A 27,778-nucleotide genomic window follows, 5' to 3' on the forward strand; every position below is an offset into this window, starting at 1 on the left:
CATGAAGGGATTCACATCTAGATCAAGGGAGGTCATCGTCCCCCTGTACTCATCACTCATTAGACCTATGATTGAGTACAATGCCCCATTCAGAATGTATCTGACCAGACACCTGCTGCAGCTTGAAAGGCCCCAAAAGTTCCTCACCAAAAGGATAAAGGGTCTCAAAAATATGTCTTATGCTGCCCGACTGAAAGAACTCCAGCTCTATTCAGTCTCATACCGCTTGCTCAGAGGTGACCTGTGCCTGACATATAAGGCCATGTCAAACCCAGATTTGCTGAATATGCTTCACCTCAAAAAATCTAGATCCCTCAGAACCACAAGGGCCTGAGACTTAAACCTTGACACGGTTATAAATAGAATGTGCTGGAGGGACAGATTCATCACCCAGAGACTCCCTATGCTGTGGAACAAAATCCCGGTACATGTGAGGCAGAGCACCTCTCTGGCCTTGTTCAAGAGGAATCTTGACCAATGGATGGGAGATTGCAGATATACCCCAGGGATTACTTCAGTGTCACTGCTTGACAGAGGCACAGCAAAATGATAGGCATAGTTTTTATTCAAACTAAAGGGGTGGCGAAAGCCACATAACTATGGGCTAGGCTTATAAATGCCCTTGGGCAGATAGCCTAGTATGAACCTATGAACCTATAAGTACTATAGTCCGTTTCATGCATATATACTTCACATATCGGTTGTGGGAATGATGTCTCTTCTGGATAGTTTGCTGCATGGATTTTTTTTCTGTTGTGTTTGTTTTTGCCTTTCACTCACTGTCTCTTCTCTCTCTATCTCGGTCTCTTTCCAGTAAATGGATTGAGCTGCTCTGAATAGATTGCAGCATGGATTTTGTAGGTGATGCACATGATCAGGTGATGGCCTCTGCACCAATCAGTGTCCTCCACTTGCTATCTGCATGCAGCATGCTGTGCAGTACTTCCAATTACCACTGTCATGGCAACCATCTACTATAAATCCCTACATCATGTAGGTGTGGTCCCTTTTCCTTTCCTGTACAGTGGACATACTTCCTGTGTGTGGGCAGCAGTGTTACAGACAGCAGGTAGCAATACCTCTTACAAGAGAACCTGCACACTCAGGTCAGATACATATTTGTAGGAGGTTCCAGAACTACAGACAGAGTGTGAGTAGTGTTGTTGTATGCATTGTATAGCACCAGTGTTACAGGATTTGTGTGTACATACTAGTTTAACTTGGAATACAGTCTGTCTGCATAGCTCTCAACTGTGGGCTTATCCCCTTGATGGCCAGAGGTGTGCCTATTATGTTTTGTCTGTCCACCACACAGGTTTTGTGTCAGATATAGCACTGTCAGTGTGTGTGTTGAGTGCTATCAGTACATGGCTGCATCCATTTCTGTTTCTAACTTCATATTTCCAACTAACAGTATGTCGCAGACTATCCTGTAACACCAGAGACTTGCTTAGTGTATGACAACAGTATTTCACATATGGGCCTGTGTCCTAGCCTCTGTCCTCCACCTACATAACAGGCTTTGTACATATGACATGCTGTCAGGGGTTATGTAGTGGGCTGTGAGTATGTCATGCTGCCATTCCTGCCATTAGTCCACGGCTGTTGTAGCCCCCACACATATTGTGGGGTTGGGTTCATATATGTGTGGGCTTCATCTACACAATACATGTGTGCCCTTATGCACTCCAGAGGCCAGTGTATGTAACAGTGGTAGATGGCCCTGTATTATTCAGTCTTTGGGGGGGGATGCACCATAACTAACCTAGACTGCTACAACATGTGGGGGTATCAGGGGTAATCTGCCTTAAGGTATCTGGATGTCCATTACCATACAACTCAGCTTGGGTAAATGCAGGCCTACTGCTTCCTACCATACAGACTCTTCTGTTTGTCAGTGTGATTGGATTGTGATGGTGTCAGTTATGCCTTGTTATGTAATAGATACATCCCATTGTGTCAACTGAAGTCTTTACCCCCTAGAGATTGTGTACAGAGTGTAGATAGAGGCTACTGGATTATATATCTGCATTACTTACTGTTGATTGATTGTTATCCTGTGGCCCAGTCTGTCTTTACTATTGTACTACTTGAAGGCCTCGGCCTGGGCAGCAACATATATAAACCTTTCCAAACTACTATATTAATATAACTGTTTCACAGTTGCATTACTCTGTTTATATGTATGTCAGAGTCTAAACAGCTATATGACATGGCATATACAGCTGTAATAGTACACAAATTAAGCTTTCCCATGTATGCAAACCTGTGTGTGGTGTTGTATCCTTTGACCTCTCTGTGGGTATATGTTGCAGGCAACAATTGTCAATTGTATGGGTTGTTCATACAGTGTCCAGTTGGTAAGGAGGCATCTGTAGGCATAGAGGCTGTTCCGTATTGTGTGCACCTTCTACATATGTATCTTCCTATACATATCTCTGAGTGTGTATGTGTAGTTACGTATATATTTTTATATATATATATATATATATATATATATATATATATATATATGTATATGTGTGTGTGTCTGTGTGTCTGTGTATATGTATCTTAGGAATGTTGATTGCTTCCATATTGTACATTCCCTATGGTAGCCAGACTGTAGGTAGGTAGGTATTAGGCTATTGGCACTAGGGCCTATACAGGCCTAGCCAAAAGGTACCCTAGCTTTTGCCACCCAAGAAAATTATTTTCCTCTGCCCCTGTTGAGCAGAGCCACAGATGTAATCCCCGGGGTGAATTTCCTATCTCCCGTATATCATCAAGATTTTTCTTGAAGAGTGCTAATGAGGAGCTTTGTATCATATGTTACTGATATCAGCCTGACATCATACAGGTGGGATGGAGTGCTGTTAACATATTGTGCCCATGTTGTGTCAGGTCCTGGTTATGGGATTTGCAGCAGTTGGTATTGTATTGCAGGACAGAAGTGTTTGGCTGTGGGGGGGGATATCTATACATACAAGACATATGTTGTTTGGGCCCCCTCACCCCCATTAACGGTGCATGTGGACATATATGTTTTTGTTATGCTCTCCTTTATATCTATAGATATATGTCTGTATATACCTATATAGATATATATTTATGCTTACATATATATATATATATACATATATATATATATATATATATATATATATATATATATATATATATATATATATTGCTATATAAGTATAGACATATAGATGAAGGCATATATATCTATAGATATATGCATATGTATGTATATATGTATAAATTTATTCATATATATATATATATATATATATGTATATATTTATATATATATATATATATATATATATATATATATATATATATATATATATATATACACCTGAGAGAGGAGTGAGGACAACAATAATATGTTGTGATGCCACTTAGACCAGATTACATGTGTCCAGTGGACACGTGTGAAATGGAGAGCTATGTATGGGGCGATATTTTTTTTGGGAACAGATTGCCCTTTTTTCAGGTGAGAGTGGGATGTTGGGGAGGGATAGTAGGTATATTTGGGGAGGTAGGTTGGGTAGGTTAACAGACAAGACAAACAAGACGCATACAGGGGCGGTATATGACACATGTGGGGGGTAAACACCTTGATGGGGAGGGATGTTGGGAAATTGGAAGCCCATGAGCCCCCTAGTGGAAACAGTGGGACTGAGGTCCACACCCATGGGCAGTCACCACTGCACTTTCACAGCCCTCTAGTCATGACATGTGGCCCTCAAGCTGGCATAGCAGATCTCCAAACTGCTGATTGAGCTCACTACGCACCACAAAGAGGACCTGGCGACGGATGGCAGGTTCCTGCTCGCGCCCGCTCCCGGGGGGTGAGCCCCATCCCCTGAGGCTGTTACACCCAAAGGTGGTGCAGGACAAACAGACGAGGAGGTCCCGGGTTATGCCCCAGACGTGCTGGTGCCTGGTGCCATGGCCAGCTGAGGTGGGACAGGTGGGTCTACTGAGACCCGCATTCCCATACATGCTATAGTGTTTATGGTTTATCAACATATGTGGGTTAGTAATAGTCAACACATTCCAGGATTAGGTATAACAGCATGCATAGATATTCCCATTAGCCCAGACATCAGATATGGAACAGTTGCATTGCAAACAGAACACATGCATATATGGGACCACAGTGGTAATAACAACAGCATGCAGGTACATTGATGGCACCATGCCACCAATGTTGGAGTTTTTCAACATAGCACATGCATTGAAACAGATTTAAATAATTATCAAACAATAGGACATATATCCCAATATTACAGTGAAGTCATCACGTAGCAATTGAGGTGGGTATTTAGTGTATTGTTGGAGATATGGTGGGGGGGGGTAGATGTTGATTAACAGCTAATATATTCCTGTAGTTCACATTGCTTTCCTAGTCAGTGCTGTTATCTGTACCTTACAAATGTTACTACACTACCCTATTGCCTTAGTTTGGACAGTGATATGGCTGTCAACAACTATATACATGAACTGGTTTTACCTGCAGTATACAACTCTCACCTGGTATACCTGTGGAAGAATTGTTTGTTAACACTAACTGTTTCTACACATACTCCCAGATTCCAGGTTGATGTTATGCACATACCTGTCCATCTCTTTTTGCACAGACTCTGGCTATGTCCTGACCACATGCAGGTGAACCGGGACATATGTAGACTATTGCCCTCTTCAACCTTTAGTGACTTACAGCACTCTTATACAGGATTTCCTACACAGTTATATTATGTAGCACTGTGTGAGTGACAGTTATCAGTGATACCTTCTTATTCAGGGCAACTGCAACACTCACAGTGCCATACAATACCAGAGTAAACAGTACCAGTGCAGGGTATCAATCCTTTTTTTCTAGGCAAAGTGTTCATATCTGACGGACCTGTGGGAGCAATGTTTGTTAGCACTACCTGAATGCCACACAAAGTACCAGATTTCACATCAGTTCAGATTTCACATTAGTATTATGCACTTACATCTCACTCTGTTACTGTACACACTCTGGTCACAGCTTGACAACATGGGGGTGTAGATGGGACATACTTGGCGTAATACTCTCATAACATTTTGGGAAGTTGCTAGTGTGACAGCTTTGTTTTTATAGATGTGTGACAATCAGTTGTATTTCCTGTCTGCTGCCTAAACATCTGGGATCACCCCACTGATTTCCCAGGGGGACAGGGTGACAGGCAGCAGATATGGGCCAATATACTGGACATTCTGGACATATCTGTACAGTTGTGAGGTATGATTCTGTATGCAGCCTACTTCCACTTCCAGGATTCAGACCATGGCTGTGTCTGCTTACACTGAAACACTGTCCATCACAATTGTGTATTCTATATGGATATTGCTGTATATCTCTTATCTGATTTCTGTGTATAATTCTCCTGTGGTTTTACATTGTGACCTTGTATTACATCACTGTTATACAGGGTTTCCTAGACAGTTATATTATGTAGCAGAGTGTGGATGACAGTGATGAGTAATACCTTATTATTCAGAGCAACTGCAACACTAACAATGCCATACAATACCAAAGTAAACAGTACCAGTACAGGGTATCACTCTTTTATTTTTGGGCACAGTGTTCGTATCTGATGGACCTGTGAGAACAATGTTTGTTAGCACTACCCGACTGTTGCCACACAAAGTACCAGTTTTGCATTAGTATTATGCACTTACATCTCACTCTGTTACTGTGCACACTCTGGTCACAGTTTGACAACGTGGGGGTGTAGATGGGACATACTTGGCTTATTACTCTCATAACAGTTTGGGGAGTTGCTAGAGTGACAGGTTTGTTCTTATAGATGTGTGACAATCAGTTGTATTTCTTGTTTGCAGCCTATATGTCTGGCATCATCCCACTGATTTCCCAGGGGGACACAGTGACAGGCAGTAGATATAAGCCAATTTACTGGACATTCTGGACATATCTGTACAGTTGTGGGGTATGATTCTGTATGCAGACTACTACCACTTCCAGGATTTGAACCATGGCTGTGTGTGCTAAAAATACAACAGTTCACGGCTCAGTTGTATGAACTATTTGGATTTTGTTGTCAGTCTTTTCAATGTTTTCTGTCTATGTCTCTCCCAGTTGTACTAGCTGACCTCTGGGGTTTACACCAGTCATATGCAGACATTCCTACACATTTTTAATTTATGTTGCACAGTGTGGGTAACAGTGCTTAATACAACAGTACTATTAAGTGATTGCAAGTCTACATTGTCATATGATACCAGAGTAAACACATGTAGTACAGCAATTAGACCTTCATTATCAGGCTGTTATGCTTTTATTTATATACAACCTATATGAGACTCTTCCTGCCATATGCTCTGGTGTATGCAGTGCTTGCCTTAAACAATACAGGTTTTATACAGGCAATTGACTTACTAATATAGTTAGATTCATTTCCTATGACAGTATATGCAAGAGTATTACTAACCTGCCTCGCGTAGCAACCACTCCAAGTGACAGCCATGGGCCTCCTGGTTCACAGCCTACTCACTTGCCGCTGTGAAGGACATAAGAGAAATAGTTAGCCATACCTATCCATAATGTACATGACCTGGCAATTATTAAACAAGTAGTGGAGTGATACTTACACACTACTGGGACCTGCCCTGTCCTCCTAGCCTCTTGGATCCACTGATCCAAGAGATCCCCCCTTTGCCGCTTCAGGTCAGCATAGTGATGACTGACCTGCTCACCAGTTCGGGGTATGCCAGTGGCACTGGTGAGGTCATGGGTGAGACAGTCCCAGGCTTCCGCTTTATATTGGGAACCCTGGTACTGGCCATGCAGCAGTCTCTGTTCATGGTCTTTGACAAGGAGTCCTGCCATGACTCTGGACTCCTGGATGCCCCAGTGCTGCGCTCAAAAGCGTTCTCCCTCTCCCATTTCAGACATGGTGCCTGCAAGGGGAAGCTACAACCAGTTATGAGATGTATTCCCACCTGTTGGGTTTAAATAGGGCCAATTTCCCACACTTTGCCATGATTGGACGGTTTTGAAAAGGCTAAGCTATGGGCAAACCTGCTTACCTAAGGTTGGCATTGTTTAAAGGAGTATACCACTCGGCAAATTGAGTTAGCTGGCCTGCACATTGCTTACAACTACTAAGCTGGCCTGTACAATGCTTAGCATTGCTTAATATTTACTTTACATTATATTTGTTTTTTTGGCATTGATTTATTATTCATTACATGTCATATATATGTCTGGTATTCATGAGTCATGTGTATGTACACTGTATGGGGTCCTTGTGTTTAATAGGGGACTTCAACACTCTATTACAATTACACCTCATGTCTGGGCTTACGTCTGTACTCCAGTTCATATATTTATGCTATGTAGTAGGTTATAGAACATAAGACTGTATATAGATTCCTTTCACATGTTCAGTTTGATTTTACTATAGTGAGGATTTGTTTGGTGATACCTCAGTCTTATGTACTTCTGTGATGGCTTAGTGGTTAACTACTGTGATTATAGTGTATAGGGTCCTGGGTTCAAGACCAACAAAGGCTGTTTATTTTGTTGCTGAGAAGAACAGCGGCTGTTGGATACAGAGTTGTTAAGGCACTTTTAACCAATTGTAAGAAGGTTTGTGTGGGTTTGTGCGAAGGTAAACAATGCTTACCTCTAGTTAAATATGCTTACAGAGAGTTAGCTTCAATATTGCTTAACCTGTGTGCGCATTGCTTACCCCTGTGCAAATAGGCTTAAACCCACTTACTAGTGCTTAAATATACTTAATCCTGCTTACTACTGCTTAATAGTGCTTACACATGCTTACTAGTGCTTACTCCTGCTTACCACTGCACTAATTTAGACAGTAAGTCTAATGGTTCTTGGGAAGGTGGGGGATTTGGAAGCTGTATGGAGTTATCATTCATTGCACATTTTACCTTCCATTTTTATCCCTGATTCCTGTGTACATATACTATATGGAGCACATGTATTATCTGTGGACTTTGCAACATTATGACACTGACACCTCACATCTGCATTTAATGCAGTACTCCATTTCACAAATATATGATCTGAAGCAGCTAACTTAATTTGTGTAGCAACCTATGGGTATCGGATACGACTTCGGATCTGAGCCGGCAGTTTTCAACAGTTAGATCCGAGCTCCTAGCTCCTCCCCCTACCCATAAACCCCTGACAACCCTCAGATCTAGTTTGCCACGCTTGTCATCAGCAGCTGGGTTTTTGAGCTCCAGGCTTGGTCGCTAGTTGTGAGGAAAGAAATGTGAAAAATTTTATTTTTTTCTATCCTTTAGTGTGAGTGTGTTGTGTTTAGCAGGCCCCCGGTTCATGCCACGGCTCCACCCCGCACTCCTTCTCTGTTGGGTCCAACTTCCATCACCCGGCATTAGGGACAGCCTGCTTCAATTCCAGGTTCCAGGTTGTTCCCTTGGAACAGGATATTGCTGGTGAGGCCTCCTTGGACAGCCCCCCGAGGAGATCCCCCAAAAGTGGAAGTGCAAGAGGAGGCACGTGGACTCCCTGAGTCCTTGACTGAAGACACGGATTTCGAGGAAGGGGAAGGCTCCCCAAGGTCACCCCCCAAGGATGTCTCCTTTGGAGACATCATGGAAATGCTCAGGATCAGAGGTGGGTGGTCTACCCCAAAGCTGTCCTCGGACGAGTCCATGTTCCTGGAGGCATTTGAAGCAGGCCCTTCTACCTCTTGGGTGTCCCCTCCGGCTGACCCCATGGTGGACCTGATTACCACCAGGGCATGGAAGGAGCCGGACACTGTGGAGCCAGTCCCAAAACACCCTGACAGGATCCTCAGTCCCCCTGTGGATAGGCCCCATTGGAGCAAGGGTCCCCCGGTAGATGCCATGTTGGTGGCAATGGCCACTAAGAGGGAACTAGCTCAAGAGAGCCCCTCAGTCCACCCCCTGAACTATATGGCACACGTTATTCGATTGCAGCGGGATCTCATTAAGGAATACGCTGCATCGCCCCAGGAGTCCATGTCGGCGGAGGACAAACATCTGTACTCCACCCGTATGGCCACTCTTAGGTCCATTTCCAATACCTCTATGCGGCTACTATCGCATGCGACAGAGGGAGCCGCTAGAGCCAGCGGAGCAGGCCTCATCATGAGGGGTCAGGCCTGGCTCCGGCATTGTGATTTTGTGGAACCCTTTAAGGCGTCATTAGCAAATGCCCCTTTTGATGGTCCTACCCTATTTGGGAAGACCGTTCGTGACACCTTGGTCCAGAGCGAAAAGGATGGGAAGTCATTGTCTGCCATCGGAGTCTGCTTCTCTGCTCCCCAGAGGTCCTTCTCCAAGAACCAAAAGGGACAGAAGAAGATGTGATTCCGGAAGTTGCAACAGTCCCAGCCCGCTCTGGATCCCCAGTCCTTTCATGGCAGAGGAGGACAGGGAGGACGCCGCCCTAGAGGCAGAGGGGGCCCGAAGAATTTTGGGTCCAGAGAAACCTTCTCTGACTGGCCCACACAGCAGCCCTGAGGGGCTGCCTGACTGCTCCACTCTGGAGGCAGTCGGGGATGTTTCTCAAGGCACCCGGCAGCTTGGGAGTCCATCACAGCAGACCGCTGGGTGTTTCGCATCATATCCAGAGGTTACCAGATTCCTTTCTCTTACCCCCCTCTCTTCCCCAAGCAACTCCTCGATGTCCCACCCGATCAGAGGGAGGCCGCAGCTGCGGAAATTCAGCAGCTACTAGAAAAAAGAGCCATCAAACACGTCCCCCCAAACCAGCTCGGATCGGGTTATTACTCCAGGTTCTTTTTGGTGCCAAAAAAGACGGGGGACTTAAGGCCAATCCTCGATCTCTCCCTCTTGAACTTGTCAGTAACCAAAGAGAAGTTCCGGATGGTCACTCTTCAATCCATTCTCCCCCTTTTACGGGAGAATGATTGGATGTGCTCTATAGACCTCAAGGATGCGTACTACCACATTCTCATGGACAGATGATCCAGGAGGTTTCTCCGCTTCTGGCTAGGGGCCAGTCATTACCAATTCAGGGCTCTCCCCTTTGGTCTCACCTCAGCCCCCCAGGGTATTCACCAAAGTGTTAGCAGTGATAGCGGCCCACCTGAGGCTCCAGGGAATTCAGGTTTTTCCGTACCTGGACAACTGGCTCTATTCCGCCCGACAAGGCATCTACTCTGCAACCAGGGAGGAATTTTCTTGCATTGCTCCCTGCTGAGATCACAATAAATATGGATACAAATCTTCTCTCCCTAGCACGGGTCCCTTAGATTTTATCATAGCCAGGTTAAACACAATCAATCTTGCCTTCTTAACTTCTTGACTTGAACCCCTCCTAGAACATGCGGGCCATCCTTCTATCTTCAGCTCCTCCTGCGGAATCTGGTCACAGCTCTAGGCAAGTGGTGGCAAGCGGCAATCAACTTATTGCCAATGCAAGATCTGCGGGTGGTCTTAATGAACCCCCAAGTCCAGTGGTCTTTGGAGTCACTACCACAGGTGTTCCATTTCCATCAGCCTCAGCAGGGCTTACAAAGAGGGCTCCTTTCTAATCTCAGGACCTCCCCACAGGGCGCCCCGCCCCCGTGGCACTTGCCACTGTGACACAGGCGCTCTTCGCCTCTCTCCCTCGGGCACTCTTGTGACTTCGGGCGCAGAAGCGCGTGCGCGTGTGGGGAACATCTTTGCATATCAATGCGTGGAAGATGAGGGAACAACATTGGTGTTATAGTACCTGGATGTCTGGGGAGAGGAGGGGTTGCAGTCCAGATGGACAACATGTGGGTTCTCTGGTACACTAACAACATCAGAGGACAGAGGTCTTGTCGGTCTGTGAGAGGCCATGAGGTGTGTAGGAATGATCTCCACAACCGTTTTCTCATTGCAATGTTTTGAGAGGGACGTTAACATCCTGGCGGGTCCCGTCGATGCTGTCCTTTCCCCTTGGGTGGTCTCTCAATCCCAGGTGGCCAGATCAGATTTCCACTCAGTGGGCAGCCCTGTTTATATCTTTCGCCTCAATCACAAACACCGATAACAGCTTTTTCACAAGTGGAGCCCAAGTTGGGAATCCCCAAGAAAGACTCTCTGGTGTCCCAAAGGCCTCCCGGTCTCTTTCACTTTCCCCGCCTCTTTCCCTGATACTAAAGTCTTTGAAAGCCAGTAGGTTGGCCTCCCGGCATCCTCATTACCCCATTCTGTGGCCATCCTAAACCTGGTTTCCCTACCTTCATCAAACCTGGGTTCATGCTCCTTGGTTTCTCTCCCCTCATGATCCTTGGTTCCAACCTGGGGTCTCCCAGCGAACCTGGTCGCTGTCAAGCTCACAGCCTTGGCTGCTCCAGTTCCGATCTCAGCTGGGACTCCGGCATCTCCATTCCCAGCGGTCATTCGGTCAGCCTCCGGCTCTCAAACTAGGAAGATTTAGCCCTAGGCGGCGAAGCGTTTCGTTGTGGTAGACGCTAGTGGAACATATAAGCTCACACACCTGAAGTGTTAGACTTCTTATCAGGCTCCCTTTCACCAGGGCTAGCTGTTCCCACCGTCAAGGTTTCACTAGCAACTATCTCTCCCTACCATGTTGGACATGCAGCTGAACATGACCCTTTCAAAACTGTGCAAGACCTTTCTGAAGGGCACCTTCCTGCTCAGACCTCCCTGAAAGTGGGTACCTCCGTGGGATAACCTCCAGTAAAGGACTTGCTGACAGCTTCCCCTTTGAGCCTGCAGCTTCAGAGTCTCACCAAGTACTTGTCTTGGAAACCAGTCTTCGTCCGCCATGAATCACTTACGGCTACTAAGAGACAGCTCAATTCCAAGCCCTCTGTGCTTGAAGGTTTCATATCCCAACCTTTACAAGGATGAGAGTTTACCTCAGGACCATCCTCCTAAGTCCCTAAAGGTTGCTTCATTCAAATATTAATCAGTAGAAGTCAAATATTGTTTTCTTCCCCAATCCATCAGTTTCAGGGCCAAAACTACATCTTTGGATGTGCATAGAACTAGTTGATTTTATATATTCTACACGGGACTTGTCTGGTCATGAGCAATCCGACCATCTGTTCATCTCCTTTGCTAAAACAATTTGGCCATATCAGTATCTAAAGTCACATTGTCTGATGGATCTGGTCATGTATTCTTTTGGCTTATGATGTATTCTTTAGGCCTTAAACAAGTTCTGGTAACCCACTCTACACGATCTATGTCCTCTACGATCTGCCTTTAGGTCCAGGGTTGGCTGTCCGGGTATGGTAGAAAGCTATTGTTAGCCTCTCCTCATACCTTTATCAACCATTATAAAACACTTCTGCTTCTCCAGAGGAGAGCATCCTTTTAGATGATAATTGGCCAGAACATTATTCCACGATCCTTCACGTGTTTATTAGGTTTAGGTAACTGGTGTCCTGGTCCATGCTACACAATTGAGATGCTTCTTTTGATTAAGAATTTGTACTTTTAACATTCATCTGCTTGGATAAACTTCATTTTATTATGTGCGTCCCCATAGGTTTGACCTTTGATTGTTTGTTATTTATTGTCTCTTCAGAATGGTCTTTTGATATTGATCTATCTTTAGCAGTTGCTGTTTTAGGGTAAGCAGTCTGAGGGTCAGAGGGGGTCCAGGGTTTATTTGTAGGGAGGAAGATTTCGGGAGCTAGAAGCTGTTAGCTTGATCCGGCTCGGGATAGGGTTGGTCGGATCCGATACGAGGTTGGTAGCAAATGAAGTTTATCTACTCAGATGAAGCGTTATGGTAGATCAGAACTTCTTATTTAGTAACAAAGTACTCACGGGTAAAATCGGGTAAAGACTTATTCCGAGGATCATAATGTGAGAAAATAATGAACATTATAGCTTAAAATGAAACTCAACTTTTAATCTTTTAAACCATAAAAAGGTAAAAAAAAGTACTCACTGGCCCAAGTTCTTAGAAGGCTTTATCAAACCAGGCTTTACTTCACAAAACTAGATTGTTATACTGGAATGAAGTTAACTGTATAATTAGTTTAAATTCAATTACAGTTGTTTAATTACAGATTTAAAATACATTGGTAGAATCCGTAACATCAATAAAGATAAACAAAGGCAACAAAAATGTGATACACAAAATAGTATGTTGATAAAAATTAATAAAATAAAGCAAATTGCATCAATACAAACCTTTTATATTTATAAAACTGCAGATAAATAAATAAATAAATAAATACAGTCGCTTGTCATTAAAATTTGTAGCAAAAAATATATCTTGACCTTTATTCATTCAAAATTTCTGTGTGTGTATATATATAATACTATTAAGAATAATGACCCTATTTGATTACTTAAAAATAAAAAAATATTTGTAAACGCAAAGCAATAAAATACAGTATACACTTCTCAATCTAGAAAAATGAGCAAAAAGTGATATATGACCATATATACAAATTACATCCTTTTTAATTTAAACCCATAAAGCTACTAATACCTTCATTTCACATTAAAAAACAAAACAAATTTTACAAGTTACCACATCAATAATCATTTTCCAATTTTCAACCCAGTACGTGATATACCCCCACCTGAGTGACTTGTCTACTGTAATTTATTTAAATTCATTTCTAAACCAAAACTTCAAATTATAAAAGGCGGTAAAATCTTTCCCCCTTTGGTTGCTGAATCAATTCATATATCCTTTTATCCTTAAATCTGTCGGTCTTAAACCAAAAATTGCTACTGCACTCGGTGCAGGTGCGATTTCGCCATAAATGGATGCTTAAACCAGTAGCCTGAGTGTGCTTGGGTATTTCTAGATGGAATCTCCTTGCATCAAAATGAATATGGGCACATTGTTTACATACACCACATTTAAAATGTCCTACTTTGTTGCAAAAATAAATCTTTGACACCTATAATACCTTTTAAGAATTAATTGTTATCTCTCCTTCTTGTAAATCTTTAATTGTTATAATGATTTTATTAATATCGTCCTGTAATGGCAAGGATACGTATAATAGAATGGATGCTTCTGTGTGTATACAAGTACTTAAAATTAGCAACAACAACACCCTTTTTTCCAGTATCTAGGGCAACAACAACCAGGAATACAACTTCCAGTATCCAGAGTTGGAATCCAGGCAGATAAGTAATTTTTGTGATACAGAGTTCTGATAGTAATAGTGAAGATAGGTCCACAGATAAATACCAGGTTTTAAGAAAAGATTGTCTTATAATATAATTTACAGATGTTTAATTATTCCAGAAGTTTTGAATTGTTAATGAGGAGCTTTCAATTTGTGCCCTACGATCCATTTTGAATTGAAGAGTATTGGTGGATTTTAAATTATTCATCAGAAAATTATTTTTAGCTTTGTTTTTTAAAGATGGAACTGCTATTATCAGAGTTTTAAATTGGTTACCCCTTTAATTCGCCCATTCATCCCAGTTTAAAATTTTTGAAGAACTGGTGGAAAGCAGGACCTAATTTAAAGCATCTTCTAGGTTTTGTGCCACCACCTAACAATTTTGAAACTGCCCACAACATAACAAATACAGGAGGAAGGTATTAAGTAATGACTTAGCACAAAGGGTGGGAAATTGGTCTTAATGTATCCTGGGCATATGAAACTAACATTTACACCTTGCAGGATACTAATGTCAGACTATTAGTTTGAAACACATTTTCAATATAAGCCTAAGATTAACTATATGTTAATTGACCATTTAATGGTCTGAATATACTGAAATTTTATATAACTATTTGCATTGCTAGACCCAGGATCCCAGGTGTTAGGAGGAAAGTTTATTCCTAATTTGCATGTGAACTAAATTTAGACCGATAAGCCTTCACTGGGGGTATTACAGAGCCTCTACAAACCCAAGTTTATAGACAGACCCTGAAGTGCAGGGGTTTTACAGAATGAGCTAAATAAAGGGGACTCTTGGGAATAACTCAGTTTTATTCATCTTTACTTATACCTGCCCAATTTGTTAATGAATTTCATTAACTATTTTAGAGCTGTTTCGATATTCCCCATAGCCCAGGATTGGAATGGATTTATAAGGCTGTAGCGACATTCCCCTTAAGTATATTGATGGTTAATCTATGAAGTCCCAGGGAGGAGGTGGTGCTTCATAATTTTGTGTATATCATAGCGGAGAGATTTGGATTTGGTGCTTCACAATAATTGGGCACAGTAGGTGAGATTACACGCTAATATGGTACTACACTATGGGATGGTAAGTATATCTTTTCATCTGGTTAATTGGGGTGAATTGTATATTACAAAAGTATACCTAGATGATATCTTGGGTGATTGGATGGTGACAATGATAGATATGGACTTGTCCACTTACATTAATTCTGTATGGGATTTTTAGCTTTGGACATGAAGTCTTACAAAAATGTTACATTACCTTTATGTTCTTTTTAAGTGAGACCAGAAAAATCATTTTTCAGTCCCAAATTTTGAGAGAACCTAATCTAATTATACCTAGATGATTGATAGCAGTCACCGTTTTAAGCCTTTTCTAATTGATAAAAGGACAACTCATTGATCAATACACAATGACAAAAAAGGTGTACACTTTTTTAAACTTTGGGATTTTCTACCAGAAACTTTTTTTGAGAGGGGCTTTACAAACAATAATTTTAAATACCAATTTTAGCTCTAGAGGAATCAAAATACCCACACTACTTGGAAAAGAGTATCTTTTTGAAAAAGGTGGATGCCACTGTTAATGTCACTTCTTGGGTGTTTAAATTATACTTACACTAGAGACTCCAAACACATAGAAGCATCCATTCTTACATATTGGCCACTCTCAGAATTATGGGATGATATACAAAGCATCTTCACTATTACTACTACAGGACAAATTCCGTTGTTCTCCATTACTTACTATTATGACTAACTCTTGAAATTCTGTGTTCCTCCCCTGGTACACCCTGTTAATACTGAAAAAACCTGGTGTTGGAAGTTGCAAACTTTCTGCGTAAATTCCCAACACATAGAAGGTGTTGGTCTTACATATTAATTAGATTGACAACACAGGATGATATTAATAAAATCATTCATTTCTTGACCTTTTTACAATTGATACCAATTTAAGACTCTTTGTTAGAAAAGGGCTATAGGTACAAAAAGTTCCATTATCTTTGCAACAAGTAGGTACTTTTAAATGGTGCATGATTACAATGTGCCTATAAGAAAGACCACACTAATCTTTATGGCATCTAGAAATTTTAGAGTTAATACCCAGGGCAGTTTTAATTGTGCATCCAAAGGGTGCATTGAGTTGCAACAGTTTTACTTTTGGTGCTACCGAGACCACTCAAAAGGATATGAGCATCTGTCTACGAGATTTCAAAGAAAAGATACCAGCATGTACAGCATTCTTTGGTAATTGGTAAAATAATTTAAAATTTTGGTTTGGAACAATTCCCAAATTATAGAGAGAGCATTGGGAGACTTTATTGGAAAAATAAAAGAAATTTTTGATTTTGAAACAAAATGCCACAAAATTCCAGGGTGCATAAAAAGTGTTAGTATAGCCATAATTTTAATGATAATATTCCAAGAGTGTGATTTGGTCATAAAAGACACGTTAGGTTTTATTTTTGTGATTAGAAGTCCCTGGTGTATTTTATTTAAAATTATGAGTTGGGTACATATAATTTTTATAATTTTATAGGGCTAATATTCTAGCAGTTAATAGTATTATTTAGTAGCATGAAAATGTACAAACCATTTTATTCAAAATTATTATTTGCTACTGGTGGTGCCAGCAAAGCGACTATGTTAGAGTTAAAATTTATGTATTGTAATACCTATAAATTATTGTATAAGATGCAATTTCACACATTTTCTGTTGTATTTTTATATTTTGCACTATTTGTTTAATATTTCACCAGTTTTTTGCTAGATGCAATGTTACATTTGACAAACATGCTTTAAATCTGTAATTAAAACAATTGTAATTGAAGATGAACTAATTATGTTTTTGAACTGAAGTGGTATATGTAGCCACTGTTTTGTGACTGTTTTTTATCTTGATAAGCCTTTTTATAACCAGGCGGCGCTCAAACTGATTTTATATAATTATTATTTTTGTGTTTTCAAAAAATATGAACATCTCTAAGCTATTTTGCTCATTATTTTTTTCAGTTTTATTTTGGATCGCCAGACTAAGTCTCTTTTACCGTGAGTTTTTTGCTTGCAATTTTGCATTAAGCGTGGACTTTTTTTATTATTATTTAGTAGGCATGCAATAAAAATATTAGTCTTTAAAGCCTGTTGACATGGAAAATGGAATGTATGCTTTAGTAGGCTAAACCGAGGAATGTTAGCTGCTAAAAAAAATTTGACATGGAATTTGAATGTGCTGCAGTATTTTTCATTGCATTTAGATTGCTTTTAACCCTTCTGCCATGGTAGCTGCATTAACATTGTACTGCTTTATTTGCATTTTTTCGGTTCTTTATTCATCTGTTTCATAAAAAAAATACATCTTTATTAGCGTTGTTTTAACTGTGCTCTTCTACACATGGGGGATGTTGCTACAGAGCGTGTACACCCTGTAGTTATCTTGCTCATTCTTTTATGTCTTTGTACTGCACATTCATTGCAGGGTGTGTATATTTCTGAGATCTCTGCGTCGGACACGCCCTCTTTACTTCTTGTCTCATGATAAGATTAGGAGGATGGGCAATGTGCTTCATTAATATGCATGTCGCTCTGCCTTCCAAAAAATAGCGGCCACTTCCAAGGCAGGATATGCAGTCTGCGGTAGGATTTTGGTATGATGCTTTACAAAAATGTCTTACTTATTGTCTTTGGCTTGGTAGCTACTTTTTTAACCTCTGTTCTTCGGCTTTGGTGGTTAGGATTTCTCCTGAATTTTTGCTGTCAGACACATTCTGATAATTATTATTCTTACATTTGGGACTTTTTTTTCCTTTTATTATAAAAATTTGATATTATAGTTTCACCACTATCAGTTTGTTAATTGCTATAGCCAATATATGATTTTGCCTTTTGTGCAACCTTGTGTATGCTGTGCTTGCTTCTACTATCAGTTCTTATTTTAACTTTTTTTTTCAGCAATAGCAACTTTATTAACAACGCTTACATATTGTTTGTTATTTCACAACTATACACTTGTGTTGCACTGGACGGCTACAGCATGTTGGCAAGAAATTATTGGTCATGTTTTCATTTGCTAATTTAAAGTGTTCCTTAGGGTCTCTGTTCTTGCTGGATCTTACTCACACCCTTGTGATACCAATCTTAAAGTGTTTCACTTTGGTCTACTATTTTTTTATTATAAAGGTTCTGTATTATTTATATTTGCTTTGCTCTTCTGGAAATTCTTTACTTTCCAACAGTCCTGTAGACTCTTTTATTATAAAGCAGGAGACCCAAGATGATACTTCGGAAGAATTTGGCCAGAGCATCAGGGAACCTCCCTTACTTGACATTGTTCCAATTGGATTATTTGGAGGATGTTTCTATCTCATTCCAGCCAGGGTGACAGGGCCAGAGGTGACAGAACACTTTTTACTTGATGACAGCAATAGAGGAATGAAAGAAAGCAAATACTGGGGACCCGTTCATATGTGCAGTTCTGATTAATGTTTCATAGATGGAGAGTTTTGATGGGTGATTCAGAAATTATGATTGTTTTAAGTTTACCTTGAAAACGTTCACAGTGGTGATTCTGCTCATGTCAGCGAATCGTGACCACAGTATTATGAGTACTCGAAATCACATGTACAGTGGGGAAAGGGACCATTTTCCGATCCCCACTATAGTGCAATCCGCCCACAGTGTTGAATGTGCAAGAGCGAATGTCACTTTGCATTCGCTCATTGCACATTCAAACCTTTTTCCATTCATCATTTACAAACTTTACAAACAACTTTTCGGACAATTGCTATTTGCCCGTGTGCAATACACACACATGAAGGTAAACCGTATAATTATAACCATCATGTTGGGAGGGTTACAGGATGATTTTTTTCATGTTCATGTTCAGGAGATGTTTTCTGGGGAGACATTATAGAGAAAATACAAAAGTTGGAGGATGCAGAAACAATCCTGAAGAATACCAGTGAGATGGAAAAGAAAACATATGCAGAGAAAGTAAAAGAAAGCCAAAGCTGAGTAGCAGAAAAGAAGACAAAAGAAAATTAAAAATGGAAGTACATGGTAAGTATTCAAAATAAAGAAGACACAGAAATGGACAGGTATGAAGTGTGGGACAATTTAATAGATCCTTTGGTTGTAAAAGCACATGAGGTAAGAGCATTTATTCTTATTAACGAAGAGACATTTGTGACATTATATTTGAGTCTATTTTTCCAATGGAACATTTTCTCGGAGAATATGAAAAAAAAGATTGTAACTCATGGAATCTATGTGATAAAAGTATTTAACAGCGAAACAAAAAAGAAAATTCATGTACAATTTTGAACAGATGTAGAAAGAGACTTTGAAAGGGCATTTGAAAGATTTATGTAAAGAAGTACTGGATATTGCAAATGTTTATTACAAAAGGGGTTTATGGACTGGTAGCTAAAACTGTAATATTGTGTTAAAAATAGAAAAAAAATTATACATATACCAAGTATGATAGATGTGAAGGAGAATAGGAATGTTGTAAAATACTGGGTACAATCAAAAAAATTATTTTTTGTAGAAAAGAAGAACACTTGATAAGTAACTGTGACAAAGGGAAATGTTATATTTGTGGGGAAATGGGACATGATGCAAAAAATTTGAATTGAAATGTTATAAATGTAACAAAATTTGACATTTATGGATGGATTTCAAAATGAAAATAAGAATAAAGAAAAAGAAAAAAGAAAGAGAAGAAAATGAAAAAAGAGAAAAAATTTAGAAGTAATAGAAACAGAAGAAAAATGAGATAAGAAAAATAATAAAAAGGATATAGAAGAAGGTACTGAAATAAGAGACAAAGAAGACATAAATTTGGAGGTAGTAAAATAAAAAAAATTCTGTTGGTGAAAAGGGTAAACTACAGAAAAGAAGATTTAAAGGGATAAGTACAAAAAAAAGAAAGGAAATGGTTGAAAAAGAATACATACAGCTAATGATTGGGCCTAGTGTAAAGGTTAAGGTGTTTGACTCAACACTGTTTTATTCGCACACTGGGGAAGGAAATTGGCTGGAATAAGAATGGCCTTTTAAGAAATCTAGCCTATTAATTTACGTTGAACTTATGACGCCATGAATTTACGGAAAAGGGAAAATTTAATTTTTGAGTGATTTCTGTAAATGGAAATAGCATTAAGAATATAGTAAGAAGAACAGGAGTTTTGGAATGGTGTAATACATGTGATATAGGTGTAATGTTAGAAGGCACAATATTTTTAACAAATGAAGAAAGATTACAAACAGAGAAATTGTGGGGAGGAAAGATAATCTGGAATTTGAGAAATGAGACATGTTAATAGCCATATGCTACAGAAATATAGTCAATACATTAGATATAACTTTAGCAAAAATGGGACGACTAACCATTGTACATTTGAAATGGAAAGAACAAGTATATCATATATGTGTATGCTAATTGTAAAGAAAAGGAAAGCTTATTTAATCAGAATTTAGACTATGTAGTGATAAATATGAATATTGTAATAATAGGGAACTTTAATTGTGACTTAAGAGGCAAGCATAAAAGCAATGGAAATTATATAAGAAAAATGTTAGAAGTTATAAGATGTGGTAAGTTAAAACTTTGGGACAAAAATTCATTGATTTACAAAAGAGGTATGTATAGAACAAAAATATATTATCTTTAGTATCAGGAAGTTTATCTATAGGAGGAGAGGTAGTGGAAACCAGAATTTCTGAGCATCTTGCAATATGGCTAGAAATAAAGAAAAATAAGAAATATATAAACATAGGTAAAATGATAAAGAGGATAATGAGAAAGCATGGGATGAAGAAGGAAAAAGATTAGTAATGCAGTTATGGAAAGATTATATTACTATGAGAACATTTTATAAAAATTGGTCTGAATGGTGGATATTTAAGGAAAAATATAAACACTGTTTTTTTTCTTACAGTGGCTATATGAAGTGAGAAAAGTAGAGAAAGAAAACATATAAAAATATGATGCATTGGAAGATTTAGAATAGAATTATAGAAAGTACTTTGACAAAGAAAAATAATTTTATGAAAGAAATTCAGAAAAAATACAAGAATTGTTATATCAGCAAAGATATTTTTTACAAGGAAAAAGAGAAATATTGAATTACTTAAGCAGATTAGTAAAGGAAGATGGTAGCATAATGAGAGAAATAAAAAATGTAAAAGGAGAAATAGAAAGAACTCAGGAAAAGATTATGAATAGTGTAGCAAAATATGTACAAGAAATGTTTAAAGAAAAAAGAAGGAAGTGAAAAAAAACACGGAAAGTAAAAAATTAACAGAAAAAGGGAATAAATAGTTGGAAAAGGAGATTTGTAGATAAAGTAAATGCAGATTTGGCTGCAGGACTAGATGCTATAGGGCATGAATTGTATAAAAATTAACAATAATATTTTTAAAAGATTTTGAATGAAGAGTTAAATGCAGGTTTCATATATAAAAATTATGTAGTGGGTTATTTAAATTCATACTGAAGAAAGAAGATGGAAGACAATTAAAAACTGGAGACTGATAGCATTGAATAATAATGATTATAAGATTTTTATGAAAATAGAAAAGAGATTTGAAACTAAAATGGAAACTATTATGGAAGATAGCATATATAGTATAAAGGGGAAGGGTTGTCAAGAATTATTAATGACAGAGAAATTGTAGATGACATTATGAACAGAAAAGAAGTGAAAATCTTGATAGGAGACATTAATAAGGCATTTGACACAACTGGACATGACAAATTATGGATAGTAATGAAAGAAAATAATTGAGAAAGTCAGGAAACTATGTATAGTAGTAATAAAGTAATAATACTTATAATGGCTGGTTAAGCCAAGAGGTACATATGAAGAGTGGTGTAAGACATGGACGAAGGAAGTGGGGTATATAACACCTGAACGGTTAAGAATTCCAGTTTGGTTAGCATATGACATTATAATAATTGCAAAAAAAATGTGGATAAAAGAAGTAACAATTTGCACAAATAAATGTCTAGAGATGATAGGGGTGGCTTTAAGTAAAGAAAAAGGTAAAGGTTTAGGTGATGTAGTGAAGATCGGGGATATATATTTTACAATTAATGAAATTTATGTGTTACGTATAAAATTTGGGAATATAGATGTAAGTAGAATTCAGTGGAAAAAATAATAGAAGAAGTAGAACAAATCTGTCTTTTCTGAAGAACATATAAATTATCATTCAGAAAAAAAGCTTATTTGATAAATTCAGTACTGATGGGAAAATGGCATACTTAGCAAGTGTATTCATATTACCAACAGTATTTGAAAAGGAATTATTGCAGATATTTTTTCATTTATTTGGGGTTCTAGATTAAACCCTGTAAAAAGAGGAATTTTGTATATAAATAAGGAAGGAGGTTTAAGGTTACTTAACCCAGTGGTATGCACTACTTCATTAAATGCATACAAAGTATTCAAGTGTATAAATGAAAAAGATGAGAGATTAATAGCACAACTGTATAAATATAAGTATTATAAAATTGGGCGTATGGTAAAAAAGAGAAAAATAGTGTATAAAAGACGAAGTAAAATATTACAAAGAAAAAATATTTTTGTGTTAAATAAAAATTGATGACATAAAAAAAGATAGAATAGTATGGTATAAGAACGTAATGATGAAACATCACTGTAAAACCATGGGAAAATCTAACAGATGAAAAAATTAAGCTATAAAAATAAGAAACAAATGGTGTAATTAGAAAGTAGAATGTCAAAATTTGACAGTAAAAGGAAATATGCCATATAAAAAGAAAAGTGATAGAATACATTTACATTGTCAAGAAGAAGAAAGTACTGAATGTGTGTTTTTGAAATGTACAAGAGTAAAAAAAAGTTATTGGGAATACTATGTAAAGAAGATGTTTTGAAGATATCAAAGAAGTGGATAAAATAACCATGGATATGATGAAATATGGATATTATAAGAATAGAAGTAAACTGCGGTAGTGGTGCTGTGGTAGCGTTGTCCCCTCACAGTAAGGCGTTGTCATGTTCGATTCTCAGCTAGAGCGTCTTCTGTGTGGAGACATGCGTGAATGGGGGTACCTTCGTTGAAGGTTGTGCGTTAGGGCTGGCAACTCGGCACATAAAAATCTACTGCCAATCATTAGCAGATCGGAGTTCCGCTGTGGCGACCCCTAATCGGGAAAAACCGAAAGACACAACATAAGAACAGAAGTAAATAATTTGTTAAAAGGGTAGATACAAAGTTATTTTGTGTTACATGGGTTATATGGAATGAAAGAATAAATGAAATTATGTTTAATGGTAAATTGATTTTAGCAACAGTATTAAGTAAATTCAGATGGTTATGGAAAAAGGAGTGTGGGTCTAACAGGGATAAAAATTAAGTATGATTGTGTAAACAGATATAGATAGATAGATAGATAGATAGATAGATAGATAGATAGATAGATAGATAGATAGATAGATAGATATACACATGTGTGTACACTTGTAAATATTTGTAAATATGTAAAAAATATTTTGTAAATAATTATTTTTGTAAATAAAGGACCCCTACTTTTTTTCAATATGTGTTCTGGGATCTTTTCTGAGGTAGATGAGGACTCGGTTTAACATCATATTCAAAGGGTGACTGACTCCAGCCCTCAGTTTAACATGATATTAAAAGGATGACACAGTCAGACTCCAGCAACCCTCTTGTGTTGCACTGCCAGCAAGCCATCAACCTGGTGTGGGAAAATAACCCACAGCCTTCTTCAGGAAGGGCAAATGTTTTATCTGTTGCACCACTGATACTGCTTGATATGTATTAACTGCTTAGGAAATCAGTACTATAGTAAATATGAAGCTGAAGTTGAACTGAAGTAAGTGTGTGGTTTATCCATATCTCTGTCTGTATATATATATATATATATATATATATATATATATATATATATATATATATAGATATATAGATATATATATATATATATATATATATATATATATATATATATATATATATATATATATATATATATATGTATATATATATATATATATATATATATATATATATATATATATATAAGTCTAGGACTATTCACTGAAAGCACATTTCACTGAAACACATTTCACTGTGCACAATTCACTGAAAGCTCAATTCACTGAAAACACAATTCACTGAAACACATTTCACTCAAAGTTATATATGGCCTTTTCCCACTGTAGTGTGACCCTGGAGTTAGAATATATAGTAAGGGGGGTGGGGGGCATAGCCCCCCACCTATTTTAAATATTTTGAACTATAAACATGGATACTTGCAATTTCAATAAATTACTCTTTTCTAAACTTAATATATATCCAAACTATGTGGGGGGCTATGCCCCCCACACCACCAAATGTGGGGGATTACCCCCACCCCTTTTACTATATATTCTAACTCCAGGGTCGCATTACAGTGGGGGAAAGGCCATATATAACTTTCAGTGAAATGTGTTTCAGTGAATTGTGTTTTCAGTGAATTGAGCTTTCAGTGAATTGTGCACAGTCAAATGTGTTTCAGTGAATTGTGCTTTCAGCGATTTGTGCACATTCATTTGACTTTCAGTAAAATGTGCTTTCAGTGAATAGTCCTAGACCCATATATATAGGAAGTCGGGAGTGTCAGAGAAGTATGTTAGAGTGGTACAAGATATGTACAAGGGTAGTGTGACAGCAGTGAGGTCTGCGGTGGGAGTGACGGATGCGTTTAAGGTGGAGGTGGGATTACATCAAGGATCAGCTCTGAGCCCTTTCTTATTTGCAATGTTGATGGACATGTTGACAGACGAGATCAGACAGGAGTCCCAGTGGACTATTATGTTTGCAGATGACATTGTGATCTGTAGGGAACAGGTGGAGGAGACCCTTGAGAGGTGGAGATATGCTCTAGAGAGAAGAGGAATGAAGGTCAGCAGGGCTAAGACAGAATATATGTGTGTGAATGAGAGGAAGGATAGAGGAATGGTGAGGATGCAGGGAGTAGAGGTGGCGAAGGTGAATGAGTTTAAGTACTTGGGATCAACAGTTCAGAGTAATGGTGAGTGTGGAAGAGAGGTGAAGAAGAGAGTACAGGCAGGATGGAGTGGGTGGAGAAGTGTGTCAGAAGTAATTTGTGACAGAGGAGTACCAGTAAGAGTGAAAGGGAAGGTCTACAAGAGGGTAGTGAGACCAGCTATGTTATATGGGTTGGAGACAGTGGCATTGACAAAAAGGCAGGAGTTAGAGCTTGACGTGGCAGAGTTGAAGATGTTAAGATTTGCACTGGGTGTGATGAGGATGGACAGGATTAGGAATAAGTATATTAGAGGGTCAGCCCAGGTTCGAAGGTTTGGAGACAAAGCCAGAGAGGCAAGATTACGTTGGTTTGGACATGTACTGAGGAGGTATGCAGAGTATATTGGGAAAAAGATGCTAAGGATGAAGCTGCCAGGTAACAGGAAAAGAGGAAGGCCTAAGATAAGGTTTATGGATGTGGTGAGAGAGGATATGCAGGTGGTTGGTGTGACAGAGCAAGATGCAGAGGACAGGAGGGAATGGAAACAGTTGATCTGCTGTGGCGAACCCTAACGGCAGCAGCTGAAAGAAGAAGAAGAAGATATATATATCTTTCTAGGGAAGAAATTAATCAGCACATGTAAACATATTGCTAAATCAAAATCACTGAATAGAAAGCATCCATTCGAGATGCAAATATTCTTTAAGCTTTGCGTCACATGATTTACTCCTTTCTTTGTGACAGAATTAACAAAACTGGGATGAATCCAGACATTTTCTTCTGTCATTAACAGAACTGTAATACATTATTTTGTCACAAATAAAATAAAAATAATTATATGAAAATGGGACTTGCAAATGTGACACTAGAGGCTATTTCCATAACTATTCACCATTGTTTCATACAGCTTTCAGACGCTACTACTTCAGATATGGTTGTGTATAATTAACTCTGTCAGGTTGTCTTACAGGCTTTAAGATCACAATGCACTCACAAACACATGTATGTTCACTCACACATACACACACACACACACACACACACACACACACACACACACACACACACACACACACACACACACACACACACACACACACAAACACACTCTTTCTTTTTGTATGCGGATAGTGTCGCAAAGTTATTTAAAATTGTCAAGCTGTACTAATACACAGCTGCAATATGTCTGACAAATTACATTTAATAACCTACCTTTGTCTTTGATTTTACAGAAACCACAGCATTCCCAAATCTTGATTTTACCTATTGATAAGAGAAAGAACATCACGCAATTTATTATGATGTCTGTAGTTTGTTAATTGTGATGTAATGTAAGTACTACATATTTAAGCACTTACATTTAGTGGTTTTAGCTCATATTGTGCCTGAAAATAAAAATACCAAGAAATTAGAACTATGGCTTTTACTTTGCTCTCACTGAAATAAATTGCCATAAAACTCAACACTTGTACAGAATTAGTTTAAACTTTTTAATACACATCAGGAATTGACTCAGTTTGAGGAGTGCTAGATTCCAGCTATATTCTAGATACATATGAAATGGTTCAATTTAAACCCCTAAACCAGGGCACCTAAAATTCCGCTTATATCAACTGGACTGTAAACACATGGTAAAGGCATAGTAGTTATGTCCATTCTACACTGCTGAGGTCTTAATCCTTCAAAGCAGGCTACATTGAATAATAGGTATGGATAATGTTTGACTGGCAAATAAGATACAGGTGCAATTATGTAAATAGCTCTGAAGAATTGGAACAACTGTGCCTAACCCTTGCCCCCCCCAAAAAAAATGCTGCTATCTGGGCTGTGCCTGTGGTGTTTGCTAGAGAGAAGTTATTGCGTGGCTGATACCTTGAATGTCCCTCTAGGAACCATGGCCTTTTGGGCACTTCATATTTTCCTTCCCATTTGTTCTTCACAATGTCCATTTTAGTTCTGAATGTGGGTCATCAGTATCACATATGAAACATATAACTACTGCCAGTATATCAGATGAAAAAGCAATCTAAATTAAGCCACTTTTAAGCAACACAAACAACATAATTCATATGCATGTTAAGTTTTTTTTTTTTTACGCAATGAATCAGTTTCTTTGCATACCTCACAACACCATGTCCTTCAGCAAAACTGGGCACCCATGCACCTAATGTCTAGGTAACATGCCTTTGAAAGTGGACCTGGGCACGTTCACTGACAATGAATTATTTTAAGTTACCATGTAGCCACTGTTGTTAAGAAATTCTTTTACACTGCCAGACTAAACACCAGGGGTAGCTCATCCAGATCTAAGGAAGTTATTATCCTTTTCTATTCCTCTCTCATTAGGCCCATAATAGACTATAATGGCCCCTCTGGCATGCGCTTGTCTAAGCATATGACCCAGCTTGAGAGACCGCAGTATTTTCTCACTAAGATAATGAAGGGCATGACTTCCTTGAGCTACCCAGACTGCCTTAAAGCACTCTGTCTCTCTTTTTCCTGTTTCCTACAGACTCTTGAGAGGTGACCTCTGTCTTGCATACAAAGCCAAGAAGGCATCAGTCCTGTGTGATCTCCTGCACATCTGTAAAAATAAAACACCCCCAACACCCACTCA

The 27,778-nt window shown here is 38.7% G+C and overlaps 1 protein-coding gene across 1 annotated transcript in view; it reads right to left on the reverse strand.

The window, feature by feature from the left end:
- Window positions 1-27,778, reverse strand: part of GPLD1 (glycosylphosphatidylinositol specific phospholipase D1) — an 871,054-nt gene that overhangs the window by 39,667 nt on the left and 803,609 nt on the right. The window contains exons 24-25 of the mRNA XM_044065746.1: window positions 26,520-26,546; window positions 26,374-26,424 (exon numbers count right to left, since the gene is read on the reverse strand). Of these exons, the coding sequence (XP_043921681.1) occupies window positions 26,374-26,424; window positions 26,520-26,546 (78 nt within the window). The remainder of the gene's footprint in view (window positions 1-26,373; window positions 26,425-26,519; window positions 26,547-27,778) is intronic.

Source organism: Protopterus annectens, chromosome 3.part0 (genome assembly GCF_019279795.1).
Source record: "Protopterus annectens isolate FY-2018-M chromosome 3.part0, PAN1.0, whole genome shotgun sequence".
NCBI classification, from domain to species: Eukaryota; Metazoa; Chordata; order Ceratodontiformes; family Protopteridae; genus Protopterus; species Protopterus annectens.